The sequence below is a fragment of the Ranitomeya variabilis genome, chromosome 6 (genome assembly GCF_051348905.1).
Source record: "Ranitomeya variabilis isolate aRanVar5 chromosome 6, aRanVar5.hap1, whole genome shotgun sequence".
In the NCBI taxonomy this organism is placed as follows: domain Eukaryota; kingdom Metazoa; phylum Chordata; class Amphibia; order Anura; family Dendrobatidae; genus Ranitomeya; species Ranitomeya variabilis.
Genome location: NC_135237.1, coordinates 105,950,269 through 105,965,294, shown reverse-complemented (window position 1 = coordinate 105,965,294; position 15,026 = coordinate 105,950,269). Strand labels below are relative to the sequence as shown.

The 15,026-nt window shown below is 38.7% G+C and overlaps 1 protein-coding gene across 2 annotated transcripts in view; it reads right to left on the bottom strand.

Annotated features, from left to right (window-relative positions):
• The window catches only part of KCNH8 (potassium voltage-gated channel subfamily H member 8), a 728,911-nt gene that overhangs the window by 156,561 nt on the left and 557,324 nt on the right, over positions 1-15,026 (bottom strand). For both annotated transcript variants that reach the window (XM_077268880.1, XM_077268882.1), the window contains 3 exons: positions 13,662-13,861; positions 11,698-11,947; positions 2,454-2,668 (listed from right to left, as the gene is read on the bottom strand). In XM_077268880.1, coding sequence (XP_077124995.1) covers positions 2,454-2,668; positions 11,698-11,947; positions 13,662-13,861 — 665 coding nt within the window. The remainder of the gene's footprint in view (positions 1-2,453; positions 2,669-11,697; positions 11,948-13,661; positions 13,862-15,026) is intronic.

Below are 15,026 nucleotides of genomic sequence, written 5' to 3'. Positions count from 1 at the left end.
TGGCTTAACTTGCATACATTCTCAAGGGGCAGAAGGAAGTCATTGCCAGACATTTGAGGAGATGGCTTATCTTCTGTGGGGAAATTGATCTCCTGTAGATGGAATGTTGGAACACACTCATATACTGTATATGTCAGTTGAACCAACATTTACCTGATGTGTGTGGCAATGTCAACTCTTCCATTACCTATTAAATGCTGTGTTTGAAGTAACATATAACTCATGCATTAATGTACACATGCTATTCACATTAACACTCTAGAAATAGCAGTTTTTGTCTAACTTGCAAATGTATTAGATATACTGTTATCTTTTTTTCTATGCAATGTAAAGTGTTAACAAATAGAATGAAAAGTTGCATATCATACAAATTTATACCAACAGTAATAAAGTAAATAGGAGAGACATCGGCCATCCCACACTATACAATATCACTTTGGAACACAACTGAATAAGTTAACAGTGAAATCTGACAGAGCTTAAGTAAAAATTCAGATATACAGCCCTTATCTCTGCCTGCCTGAATGATCTTCTAAGCTGAATTTATGAACACATGAAGCTTAACTTTTATTTGATAGTTTCATAGTTTTTAAGGTTGTAAGTAGTGAGTTCATAAATCACCTTAGAACATTGTTCAGAAGAAGAGAGCTAAGGCTACAAACCCACTTAGTCGGAATGAGGCTCCTGACATTGTAACTGCAACAGAACTGAATTATACAGAGGCTACAAATTCATACAATTCATGATTTTTAATAAGACGCTACAGTAAAAATGCTTCCCAGTGAAATATGCATGGATTAAAGAAAAATAAAAGCCCTCAAATGTTTTCATATCCTTAAAGAAATGAATCATCACTTGTTAAAATAAAATTGACTTAAATAATTTGTAAAGATCCCCTGATTCTGTTGCCCTTTTCCATTTTGTTCCCCATTACAGAGATATTCACATTTGTTGCTTTTGGAGTGCACCATTTGAAATTTTTACTTACAAACCAACTGGGCGCTCCTTCAGAATATTCTTTGAAGACCTGGGCTTTTACTCTACCCCCTTCCAGACATTGGTAATAACAGAAATCATATAGTACCCCATAATTTTTTTTTTACTTTATTTAATTATGTTAAAATGCCACCAACCTGTAGCCATACCACACACAACCAAAAACCACCGTGAAAAAACTGATGTAGGGGTGAATGTTCCCTAAATCATGCCTATGCTGGCGCCTTCCTGGCTGTGGAGGTTGGCGCCCTAGGGGAAGCGTTGTGGCGCCCCCGCTCAATGATGGCTGACCCTAGGGTCCCTAGATAAACCCTACAGATCCAATTGAGTCCCTCTACCCAAATAGTAAGCTAAAGGTACCCCTGATGTCTAAACAAAGGTCACACCTATTTATGGGGAATCCTAAACCCCACACCATGTTATAAAAACAATGGAGAACATGTTATTAGGCATTTGACGGCAATAGAATATATTCAGCACAATCTATTCTATTCACAATATATTCTATTGCCGTCAAATTCCTAATAACATGTTCTCCATTATTTTCATTATTTATTTTTATAACACGGTGTGGGGTTTAGGATTCCCTATATAGATGTGACCTTTGTTTAGACATCAGGGGTACCTTTAGCTTATTATTTGGGTGGAGGGACCCAATTGGATCTGTAGGGTTTATCTAGGGACACTAGGGTCAGCCATCGTTGAGCGGGGGCGCCACAACGCTTCCCCTAGGGCACCAACCCCCGCAGCCAGGAAGGCACCAGCATAGGCATGATTTAGGGAACATTCACCCCTACACCAGTTTTTTCACGGTGGTTTTTGGTTGTGTGTGGTATGGCCACAGGTTGGTGGCATTTTAACATAATTAAATAAAGTAAATACTTTTTTATGGGGTGTTATATGATTTCTGTACTAATTGCTACCCTAGATTAACATTTTGATAGAAGATTGGTAATAACAGCTCAACAGTGTATGAGACCACTAAACAGACTTTTAGCTTCAGGGAGGCAGGGGAGGGAGGGACCAAATGCAAAAAGAATAAGAGCGGCAGAATAAGTTGAGATCATGGATTTTTGCAAGGTATTTAACTCAACTTTTTTTGAGAAAATGAAGTGCCTTCATTTATCAATATCATCTCATTACTGGCCATAGAAAGATGTAGTCCCAGAAAACTTCTTTAAAGGAATTCTAAAAGATACAATACTTTTCATTTTATTCAAAAATCTAATTTAGTATATTAGCCACAGAGAGTTCTTAACCACAGCAGATAGCTATTTTTGACATCTAAGGACATTTTTTTGTGTTTTATCCATCAACGTTTTCTCAGAGAAAAACCTAATTATGTCTCAATTGAAACTGAAACAAACTATATCTAGTAAAGACTATGTTCTGATACAGATCATAACACTTTAAATGATTTCATGCGTCAATATCACCTTCATGGTAATGGCACTTACATCACTTTCATGACCTTCTCGAAGGTTATATGTAAGATCTTGCTGTATGTCTTCTACAAATTTATGTGCATATTCAGGGTAAAAGTCCAATACTTCATAAAGGCCTTTGAGGATGATACACTGAAGATCGCAGTAGGTTAGTGCTTTGACATCTGCATTCGTTTTAATGACTTGATCTTTAATTGGTAGGTTTGCTCCAATTAGATCACCTTTACCTATGAAGAGCAAAGGCAATGTTAGATAATTTTCTCATCTGAATAGGTAATTTAGTCATTTGGATGTTTCTAAAGCTTCATTTCTACTACTTTAGATCATTTAGTAAGTATCATAAATGTGCTAGATATTATTTATTATTGTGTATTCAGAAATTATATTTACATTTCGTGTTTAATAATATTTATTATTGTGTATTCAGAAATTATATTTACATTTTGTGTTTAATAACTTTAGTTTCTCTACTCTATACCCAAATTAATCCTCCAACTTCAAATGCCCAAAAAAGTACAATATAGGGAGACGTTGTGAATCATTTTTATATCTTATCATGTACATAGTTTTCTATAGATCTAAGGTACTTGTAAAAGCAGATAGTAATCTGTATTTAAGGGTCAGAAAAAGTATTTAGCTTTTTTATTAATCTTTTTATTAAGTGAGAGTCAAGTTGACTACTCAATAAGCTGACCTGTCCATGGCAGAACCATCAAAAGAGCTGTTTTATAGAAGTTACATGATGGCACACCACTACAATATGCCATCAATTTTCAATTCTATGGGCCTGAGTATATGATTCTAGAATGTAAATGCAAGTCCTTACTTCATTGCCTAGCATCATAGTTTAGAATTTATTTTGACTGTCATAATAGCTTTAATCATCACTGACTCTTTCTTCAACCCAACTCCCATGGATAAGAAAAAGGTGACATCCTACTGATAAGTCACCCAATGTCTCTCATTAAACAATCTCTTTATATGAGATAGCTTAATAAAGCAATACACATACTGTATATTAGTAGATTACAAATATTACACATAGATTTGAAACTAGAAGTTTGCATACAAGATATACAAAGACACATATGTATGTTCTTCTCAATATCTGAAATGAAATCAGAATAAAACTTTCCTGTTTTAGGCCAATTATGATTACCATAATCTACTATATAATTGTCTAAGGGTCACTTCCTTCTGTCTTTCTGTCTGTCTTTCTGTCTGTCATGGATATTCATTGGTCGCGGCCTCTGTCTGTCTGTCAAGGAAATCCAAGTCGCTGATTGGTCGCGGCAAAACGGCCATGACCAATCAGCGACGGGCACAGTCCGGTGGCAAAATGGCCGCTCCTTCCTCCCCGCAGTCAGTGCCTGCTCCATAATCCCCTCCAATCAGCGCTCACACAGGGTTAATGGCAGCGGTAATGGACCGCGTTATGCCGCGGTGTAACGCACTCCGTTATCGCTGCTATTAACCCTGTGTGACTAACTTTTTACTATTGATGCTGCCTATGCGGCATCAATAGTTAAAAGATCTAATGTTAAAAATATTTTAAAAATAAAAAATCGTTATATACTCACCGTCCGTCGGCCCCTCGGATCCAGAACTGGCCTTTCCCGCTACTTGCAACGCTCCGGTGACCGCTCCATGCATTGTGGTCTCACGAGATGATGATGTAGCGGTCTCGCAAGACCGCTACGTCATCATCTCGTGAGACCGCAATGCACTCTTGGGACTGGAGCGCATGAGTAGCGTCGGTAACTGCTTCGCCTGGATCGGGGCCAACGGAAGCTGAGTATATAACTATTTTTTATTTTAATTCTTTTTTTACAGGGATATGATGCCCACATTCCTATATACTGAGTGGGATGTGCAATATACTATGTGGGCTGTGCAATATAATCCATGGGCTGTGCAATATAATCCGTGGGCTGTGCAATATAATACGTGGGCTGTGCAATGTACTACGTGGGCTGTGCAATGTACTGCATGGGCTGTGCAATATACTACGTGGGCTGTGCAATATACTACGTGGGCTGTGCAATATACTTCGTGGGCTGTGCTATATACTATGTGGGCTGTGCTATATACTATGTGGGCTGTGCAATGTACTATGTGGGCTGTGCAATGTACTATGTGGGCTGTGCAATATACTGCATGGGCTGTGCTATATACTACGTGGGCTGTGCAATATACTACGTGGGCTGTGTTATACACTATGTGGCCTGTGTTATACACTATGTGGCCTATGTTATACACTACATGGGCTGTTATACACTACGTGGCCTGAGTTATACACTACGTGGCCTGTGTTATACACTACGTGGGCTGTGTTATACACTATGTGGGTTGTGTTATATACTGCATGCATGGGCTGTTATATACTACATGGGCTGTTATAAAATACGTGCCTGTGTTATATGCTATGTGGGCTGTTATACACTCTGTGGGCTGTGCTATATACTACGTGGCTGTGCTATATACTCCGTGGGCTGTGTTATATACTATGTGGCTGTGCTATTTACTACATGGGCTGTTATATACTACATGGCTGGCCATGAACAATCAGCGACTGGTGCAGTCCGGCCGTGAACTGGCTCGGGATTTGAACCACGCTTTGCTAATTGGTCGCGGCTGGTCGAATCCTGTGTATTCAGTGTATTATTCTAAAATCTTCATAAATAAACTACATACATATTCTAGAATACCCGATGCATTAGAATAGGGCTACCATCTAGTTATTAATATTTGCCAAATGCCAGAATAATGAAAGAGAATGTTTTAAGGCTTTTTTTTATTTTCTTACTGTAAAGCAAAAAGTTTACATACACTAAGATTACTATGCCTTTAAACAATTCTGGACTGTCCATATGATGATGTCATGTGTTTGGAAATTTCTGTTTTTTTGGCAACACCTGAGTTAATTAGAGACATCTGTGGATGTTTTTTAATGCACACCTGAAACACACTGTTTCTTTGTGTAGCAACATGGGAAAGTCCAAAGAAATTAACCAAGATATCTGGAAGAGAATTGTGGATTTGCACAAGTCTTGCTCATCCTGCACATCTCGTATCTTCACTGCATAGACAATTGCCTTCAGATGACCCCATAGATAAAAGTCTATGGGGGTCAGATCGGGAGACCTTGAGGGACAATTAAACTGGCCCACGATGACCAATCCACTTTCCAGGAAACTGTTCATGTAGGAATGCTCGGACCTGACACCCAAGATGGTGCACCACCACATTATGGGTGTCAGGTCTGAGCATTCCTACATGAACAGTGTCCTGGAAAGTGGATTGGTCATCGTGGGCCAGTTGAATGGCCACCAAGGTCTTCCGATCTGACCCCCTTAGACTTTTATTTTTGGGGTCATCTGAAGGCAATTGTTTATGCTGTGACGATACAAGATGTGCAACATCTGAAACAATGGATACTGGAAGCCTATGCTAGCATTTCTTCTGCAGTATTGTTATCAGTGTGTCAAAAGTGGGAGAAGAGGGTTGCATTGACAATCCAACACAATGGGCAGCACATTTGAACACATTTTATTAGTGGTCATAAACTTGTAAATAATTCATGAAAGAATAAAGATCCATTAAAACCAAACACACCATTGTTTTTCTTGTGAAATTCTCAATAAGTTTGATGTGTCACATGACCCTCTTCCCATTGAAAAAGATAAAGTTGGATCCAAAATTGCTGATTTCAAAATGGCCACCATGGTCACCACTCATCTTGAAAAGTTTTTCCCCTCCCATATACTAATGTGCCACAAACAGGAAGGTGATATCACCAACCATTCCCATTTTATTTATGTGTATCCATATAAATGACCCACCCTGTATATATACATATATATATATATATATATATATATATATATATATATATATATATATATATATATATATACATATGTGGATACCTGATAGATAGTTGATAGATAGATAGATATCAAAAATAGAAAAATGGAACAGCACATCATATAACAATTGCTAGATGGGTGGAAACACCCACCAAACAAAATATCCAAAGTTTGTGATTTATAAACCTTGAGATAGGCACATTTCAAATTTCGCCATGCCACATGGGCAAGTCCTTTTTGTTTGGTAACTATTGAAGTGCTGCCTACCTTTTTTGACATATACAGCTCTGGCAAAAATTAATATACCACTAGTGTTGAGCATTCCGATACCGCAAGTATCGGGTATCGGCCGATACTTGCGGTATCGGAATTCCGATACTGAGATCCGATACTTTTGTGGCATCGGGAATCAGAATCGGAAGTTCCCAGTGTATGGTTCCCAGGGTCTGAAGGAGAGGAAACTCTCCTTCAGGCCCTGGGATCCATATCCATGTAAAAAATAAAGAATTAAAATAAAAAATAGGGATACACTCACCCTCTGATGCACCCTGATAGTAACCGGCAGCCTGCTTTGCTTAAAATGAGCGCATTCAGCACCTTCCATGACGTCACGGCTTCTGATTGGTCGCGTGCCGCTCATGTGACCGCCACGCGACCAATCACTAGCCGCGACGTCATTCTCAGACCCTAAACTCCTCATTCTAGGAATTTAGGACCTGAGAATGTTGTCGCGGCTTGTGATTGGTCGCATGGCGGTCACATGAGCGGCACGCGACCAATCAGAAGCCGTGACGTCATGGAAGGTGCTGAACGCGCTCATTTTAAGCAAAGCAGGCTGCCGGTTAACAGCGGTAAGGTGCAGGGGCCTCCGGACGGGTGAGTATATCAATATTTTTTATTTTAATTCTTTATTTTACACATTAATATGGATCCCAGGGCCTGAAGGAGAGTTTCCTCTCCTTCAGACCCTGGGAACCATCAGGATACCTTCCGATACTTGGTGTCCCATTGACTTGTATTGGTATCGGGTATCGGTATCGGCGATATCCGATACTTTTCGGGTATCGGCCGATACTATCCGATACCAATACTTTCAAGTATCGGACGGTATCGCTCAACACTATATACCACCACATCAAAACCCTGTCATGGCCAGCCCAATCTCCAGAACCTGAACCCCATTGGAAACCTCTGGAATGTAAACAAGGATGATAAAGGTGTTAAAGACTGGTGGAAAGCATGCCAAGACACATGAAAGCTGTGATTAAAAAATCATGGTTATTCCACAAAATATTGACTTCTGAACTCTTCCGGAGTTAATACATTAGTATTGTTATTTCTAAATGATTATGAACTTGTTTTCTTTGCATTATTTGAGGTCTGAAAGCTCTGGGGGGTTTTTAACCACTTCTCCTTTTCAGAAAAAAATTCAAAATTTATTGCTTGGAAATTCGGAGACAGATTGTCAATAGTTTATAGAATAAATGAAAAATTTACATTTTACTCAAAAATATACCTATAGAGAAAAAGCAGACAAACTGAACATTTTGCAGTGGTCTCTTAATTTTTGCCAGTGCTGTAGATAGATAGATGATAGATATTTTTTACTAGGGGTAACGTCATAAAGGTTTTCATTGAAATATTTCATTGAAACACCTGGCTGGTGTTTTTTATTTTTCGTTTGTTTGTTTGCTTGTTTGTCTGCACTCCATCAGCTTTACCTTTAAGATTTTTTTCATTGGCACAACTGTATGAGGCTTTGTTTAGTACAGGAAAAAATGAATTTATCTGTATTGTTTGGGGGAATATACAAATTTATTTTGACTTATATGGTTAAATTTTCAGCAAATAAACAATTTGCATAATACATTTTTATTACCATTTTATCCTAGTAAGGGATTACTATTTTACATGCTTACATTGCAGTATATAACATATTAGCATCCTTACAGACAGATGATAAGGGTCTGGTTATTTTATTGTCAACTATGGTGATTTAGAGGTATAATGGACAGGATTGGAAGATTATAACTGTTAGAACAGGAACTAGGCTGTCAATAAACTATAAGGTGGCAAAGGAAAAATATGTAGCACTTATTATACAACACTGCAGAATAAGGTCCTTAATAGCTGCTTTAGAAAGGCATATTTGGGGCCAGGAAAGATAAACATCTTTGTACCGTGTTAGCCAGTAGATAGAAAAAATATTTAGGATTGAGAGTTCTCAGCGGTTGATACGTTTTAATGGCTAACTGAACAGATGGTAACAAATTGCAAGCTTTCGAGACTACTCAGGTCTCTTCATCAGGCAGAGTCTATGCCTGATGAAAAGACCTGAATAGTCTCGAAAGCTTGCAATTTGTTACCATCTGTTCAGTTAGCCATTAAAGGTATCAACCACTAAGGACTCTGAATCCTAAATATTTTTCTATTTGGGGTCAGAAATTAGTAGTTAAACATTAGTTAAAGAGTTTGTACCAGGTATGGACGTTATCCCCTCCTGGATTTACTTCCCAATTGCTGGTGGTCCAACCGCCGCAACTCGCACTAAACCTGTGATAGGGTTCTGCAGAGCCTTGTCTGGATGGAGTGGAGGTTGCGCATGTGCACTTCCACTACTCTCACCCTCTGAGACTGTCAGAGATAACTGAGAACTGTGCTGTGCTGTCTATTGCAGTCACAAAGAATTAGCCCATAAGGACATTGGAAAAATGAAACTATGCATTCATATTTGCATAATAAAATACACATCAGCAGTTTGAAAAAAGTGTATTAAGTTGCAACATTCTTTACTTTCTTAACCTTTTTTTAGTATTTACATGTAAAGCCATAATTGACAAGTTAAAAATATAAAATCATGTATTCGAAATTTGCAGTTTTCTAACTCATGCTAATTCTACAGTAGATGGGTGAGACATCCCATATTGTACTGATTACAACTCATTTTAAAATAACCGCAGTTCCTTAGCTGAAGAGCTAATGAGCATCTGTCAAGTGAAGAACACACAATCCTCATAATATTATGCAGCTTTATCTATTGTACCTTGTCTCTAGCTGGAGAACTGGTCATATGGGATAGTGCAGTGACTGCTGCGCTTATAATTTGATTCCTCATTAATTGGAGCCGCAGCTCTTAAGTCATAAAATCCTTTATTTTTTAGATGACAATAGCATACTTTTGTTGTATCATCATGTTGAAATGACTGGCATTTGTAGGATTGCTTTTTAAATACAGAAACCAAATCTTAATATTTTTAGTTAAAAAAGCTCAAAACCACATTTACTTCTAACAAAGGTAAAAATGAGAGAGACAGAAAAACAGATATATGCACAAAAACTGTGCCCAGTGCCCACAGAACTTTGTCATGGGTTTTTATGGCCAAGCACCTGTATGTAAGCCTTACATCACCAAGCACAATGCCAAGCATTGGATAAAGTGCTTTAAGGCACTTTAGAGCAGTGGAAATCTGTTCTGTGGAACTTGGAATTGCTTTCTTTATTTGGCAGTGTTATGAACAAGTCTGAGTTTCGCAAATGCCAGCAGAACTTTACAATACCTGTTTGATTCCTTTTTTTTCAACTGTAAAGTGTAATAGTATGAAAGTGGCCTTAATCCCATAGTTTCCATAAAATTAAATCTTAATGTTTCAATATATCAAGACAAGTTGGACAACTTTGTGGGAACAATTTGGCAAGGCCCTTTTCTGTTTCAGGATGGCTGTTACCTAGTGCACAAAGCAAGCTTCATAAAGGCATTGGTTGGGTAATTGTGTGGAACAATTTGATTGGCCTGCAAAAGCACTGATCTTAACACCATTGGAGACCTTTGAGATGAACTAGAAAAGACCTTGTGAGCCAGACTGTCATCCAACATCAGCAAATGACCTCATAAATATTCTTCCAGATGAATTACTATTTTTATTTCTTATTATAGCGCCATTTATTCCATGGTGATTTACATGTGAGGAGGGGTATACATAATAAAAATAAGTACAATAATCGTGAACAATGCAAGTCACAACTGGTACAGGAGGAGAGAGGACCCTGCCCGCGAGGGCTCACAATCTACAAGAGATGGGTGAGGATACAATAGGTGAGGGTAGAGCTGGTCGTGCAGCGGTTTGGTCGATCGGCGATTACTGCATGTTGTAGGCTTGTCGAAAGAGGTGGGTCTTCAGGTTTTTTTTGAAGGTTTTGATGGTAGGTGAGAGTCTGATATGTTGTGGTAGAGAGTTCCAGAGTAGGGGGGATGCGCAAGAGAAATCTTGTATGCGATTGTGGGAAGAGGAGATAAGAGGGGAGTAGAGAAGGAGATCTTGTGAGGATCGGAGGTTGCGTGCAGGAAAGTACCGGGAGACGAGGTCACAGATGTATGGAGGAGACAGGTTGTGGATGGCATTGTATGTCATGGTTAGGGTTTTGTACTGGAGTCTCTGGGTAATGGGGAACCAGTGAAGGGATTGACAGAGGGGAGTCTGCAAAATCTGCAAAAATCATTGTTTAAATGCAAACTGTGTAAGAGGGATTTCAAGGATTATAAAACTATCATTCTGTCTATCCAGAAACATCACCTCACCTGTTTTTGGTTTATGTCTGGCAGTTCAGTTGAGTTCCATTGTATGGTGCTGGAATTTCAGCCTGTCTTAATTGTGTTAAAACCTGCCTGAAATGGCTGAGATGGGAATCTCATCTGTAGGCATGAGCCGCAGATAGGCAGGACTACGCTACAGTGCACTCTTTCTGTAGCTCCTTTAGAGGTGAACTGGAATTAAAGGGGTTGTTTGGCCTTAGACTACAAGTCTGCAGTCATTCAAGCACTGTTCACTCTGTGACCGCAAAGTATACAATTTGCATTCCTCTGGTTACATTCTGACTAGACTGTGCCTGGCCTTTCTCAATACACTTGTCTTGAGTGAGGTGGCCCATCTAGTTTGCTTGTGACCCCATGTATGCAAATCACATACTTGCAGTCATGCTCCCCGTACCGACATCAGGGAATCCTTACAGTGCTCAGTGCTTGCGATGTGAAAATTCGCAAGTCCACAGTCAAGTAAAGTGAATAAAGACTTGTAGCCTAAATCCAGACAACCCCTTTAAGGAAACAGAGTAGCACAGCAAGCTTCATCATTTTTAGAATTGGGAGTTTTGGCTGGTATGAGTGCTTGTGCCTGACATGAAAACAAGATGCAAATACCCCCATCTTCATGAATGGCCGAGATGAAAATATTCCTTATATAAAAAAAAAATTTTTCCATTGATGATTACAGTTATTGCATTCTAATAATAAAACACTAATGTTTTGCTTGTGTAAAATCATTATCATAATTATCATCATCACTATGATTGAAGAAGCTTGGAGTTTGATATCGGCAGTAAAAAGTACATACCTAAAATAGCCAAAACCATTCCATCTTTTAAAACTTCCATAGAACCTGAGCACACCAAGTATATTGCCTGCAATGCATCTCCCTGCCGGAGTAGGTACTCTCCAGGAGCACAGAAGGAGGTTTTGATATGCAGAGACAAGGACCTGAGGCAACCGCGGCTAGCGCTCTCAAAAAGGGATAGTTGGAGAATCTCCTTGTTTAAGTGCATGGTTATATCTGAACGTAGCTCATCTGGAAATTCTTTCAGGAGCTGTCAAATACAGACAAGGAATTAATGCAGCAGGAAATATATTTTTATAGTTCGGAATGATAGAAGCTTTAAACCATTTAGCTTTCTTACAAATCTCACCTTAGCAGTTTTAGACACAGGAAAATGTGCCATTACTTATAAATAAATAGTTGTACAGGCATTGTATAAAAATCTCTAAATCCTGTGACATTCAGACATACAATAGAACTATTTTATATAATATAATATGCTATTTAACAAATGCAATGGTTATAAAATATCAAATGTGTTAAAATAATCCTAAAATTTTATATTAAAAATATATTAGGTGATTTCTAAAAACTGGAAATTTATTAACTAATAGAAAAACTTTTAAAAAGTATATTATAAAGTTATTGTGGAGGCATTGAGTTTATTCTTAATTATGCCAGATGTATATTCAGTAAGCCTAGGGACTTGAGCTATTTTTCATATGAGTCTGAACTTTGACTTTTCTTGTAGATTGAATTGATGTTTGCGAATTGTTGAATGGCTGCAGTTAACCTATTGCATCAGTCCTTGCAGCTTATTGTCCTACTATCCATGGGAAATAAAGGCACAAAGGCATTGAACAATCGATGTTTGTTAATATGTTGATTACTTATTTTAACAGTCCATGTAACTTGCTCTGCAAATATTGAAGGATAAACTATGCAGGTTATTTGAACACCCAAACAATGAGAGATTAACTCCACTCACCTTTCCCCAATCCTGTGGAAAAATGCCTCAATAAGAGCTATGAACTATGAAAGGAGAATTTGTGTCTGTCTTCCAGAACTCTACACGACAGTAGACATAGCAACATGGCTCCAATCGGTAGAATACAGATTTGACACTCTACAGGATGTCAGCTTAAGTGACCATGGCCCCAGCTGGAGGAATATAGACCAGCTCCACTGACCATCACTGAACCCCCAGAGATGTTTAGAGAATCCAGGTAGGTACAATCAGGTCACCAGGCAACATATCTTAATGGACTCTGTCAAATTCCAAAACTTGCCACTACCTCCTCTCTGTGGGTTCCCACAAAAATGCAAGGTGCCACTGGTTGAGGTAGTTGGTCCTGGAAACCCCGAAGTCACAGATGTAATAATTCCTGGCGAGGCAGGGTGAGACTCGGTCATTTGCATCATTTTATGTAATTGCTGGGTCTATGCTATGTGTTATTGTCTATTGGTGATTCAATAAAGTATTGCCACACTGTGTTACCCTCACTCTGTGCTGTCTGATTAAAATTCTGCCCATGGGAAAGGAATATGAGCCTCAGTCAATGCACTCGTTGTAAAGACAGCCAGACCAGTGGCTGAGAGCATCCACTGACCCTCATGTCTCCACAGCTATTATTGAGTATTAAATAAAGTGTAATTGCACTTTAACAAAACATTTAATATGTATAGAGACTTGTCAGAAGTTTGGATCAATAGGGATTTGTAGAGGAAGATGCACTCAGATGAGCAAAGCTCTCCTCCGAGATTGAAGATTAACTTTAAAGGGGTTATCTGGGACTATATTTTTTTGTAATATGGGCTAAAAACCTCCCCTCTTTTGCCTGGCGCCGATCTCTGTTGACTTGGAGTGGCGACTGCTTTTGCCGGGAAGCCGGCGTCTTTCTCTCTGTTAACGAGACATGCTGATTGACAGTTTTCTAACTTAAAATTCTTAAGTAAAAATATTAAAATATCTTAATTTAAAGTACCTCATGAGAATCTATCCCATTATTGACAGACCAATTGGTCTGGAAATATTCAAGCATTCTCTGTTTCAGTTGTTGTGGAAGGTGATGTACCCGTATGAAATCCTTCAGATCCTTAGTTCTTGTATGATATAGGGACCATCTGGAGTACAGTCGTTGGATTATAGCTGTTACATTACCAAATACCAAGGCATGCATCAAAGCTGTACAAGAGAATTAAAAGAAGGTAAGCAACAAGGTACATTAGAAAAATATGTATGCAAAAAGTGTCTGAAAGTTACTTTATCTTTATCTAAACATTCTATAAAACAGGATGATATAGTAACCCTTTTAATGTACTGTAGTCTACCCTTGTTGCAAAGTAAAAATTTATGGATCTCTAAAATCCACTGTGTATAAACTACAGTATTTTGTAATTCAGTGTAAAAGTCTTCTGCTTGCTGTTTATAATGAAATTTTCTTCGAAATTCTTCACTATGCCATGGTAATGTAACAATGTTCATCATTAATGTAGATTTAAAAACTTCCAAGTTTTATGTATTATATGTAAAATAAAAAAAATCTTAATAGAACTAGAGATGGGTGAATTAATTCAAGAAAAATCATTCTCCAGAACAGATTTTTTTGTTATTTGCTCAACACTGATTCAGCAAAATCAAAGCTAACTGCGTCCACCATTTTGCTAAAAACAAACACCTCCCCACAAATACCACACATCTCACCTGTCCTGGCACCTGTGCTTCCTCCGGTGCCTGCTGATCACCATCTGGTCCTCTATGGGCTTCTCCTTTCAGCAGTCATGTCTTCACTTTTAGAAAGGGACATCCAGTTGCAACCAAGTCTCCCAGATCTCAGCTTGTCATAACATTGTGAGGTCACGACATGCCCTGAGAAATTATGAAATACAAAGTTTTGTCGCAGCTGGAAGTCCTTTTCTGGAGTGAAGGCACTAGCATTCAGAGGTCATGAAGTGTCACATGAAGGCTATGTTTCAATACACCATGAGCTCCGTGTCCTGGTTGTGGCCAGAAGTCCTGTTCTAGAATGAAAACATCAGTGCAGAACTGGAAAAAGAACAGGCCCTGAGTACCAGACAGCGGGTGGGCAGCAGAGAAAGCAGAGGTGCTACAACAGGTGAGCTGTAAAGTGAGTATTAGCTCCTTTTTATTTTTTACAGGTATCATTTATTCTATTCTATGATCTGGAGAGATCCCACGGCCTAATAAGTAAGGATGAGGGGACCCGTGGAAGTTCAGGTTCCAGTGCCTGTCCCAAACTTTATTCCAAAGTTCGGTTTGGGTACCAGTTACTGTACTCAAACTTGAACCAGAACCCGAACCTTATTGAAAAAATGGGGACCAGAAAATT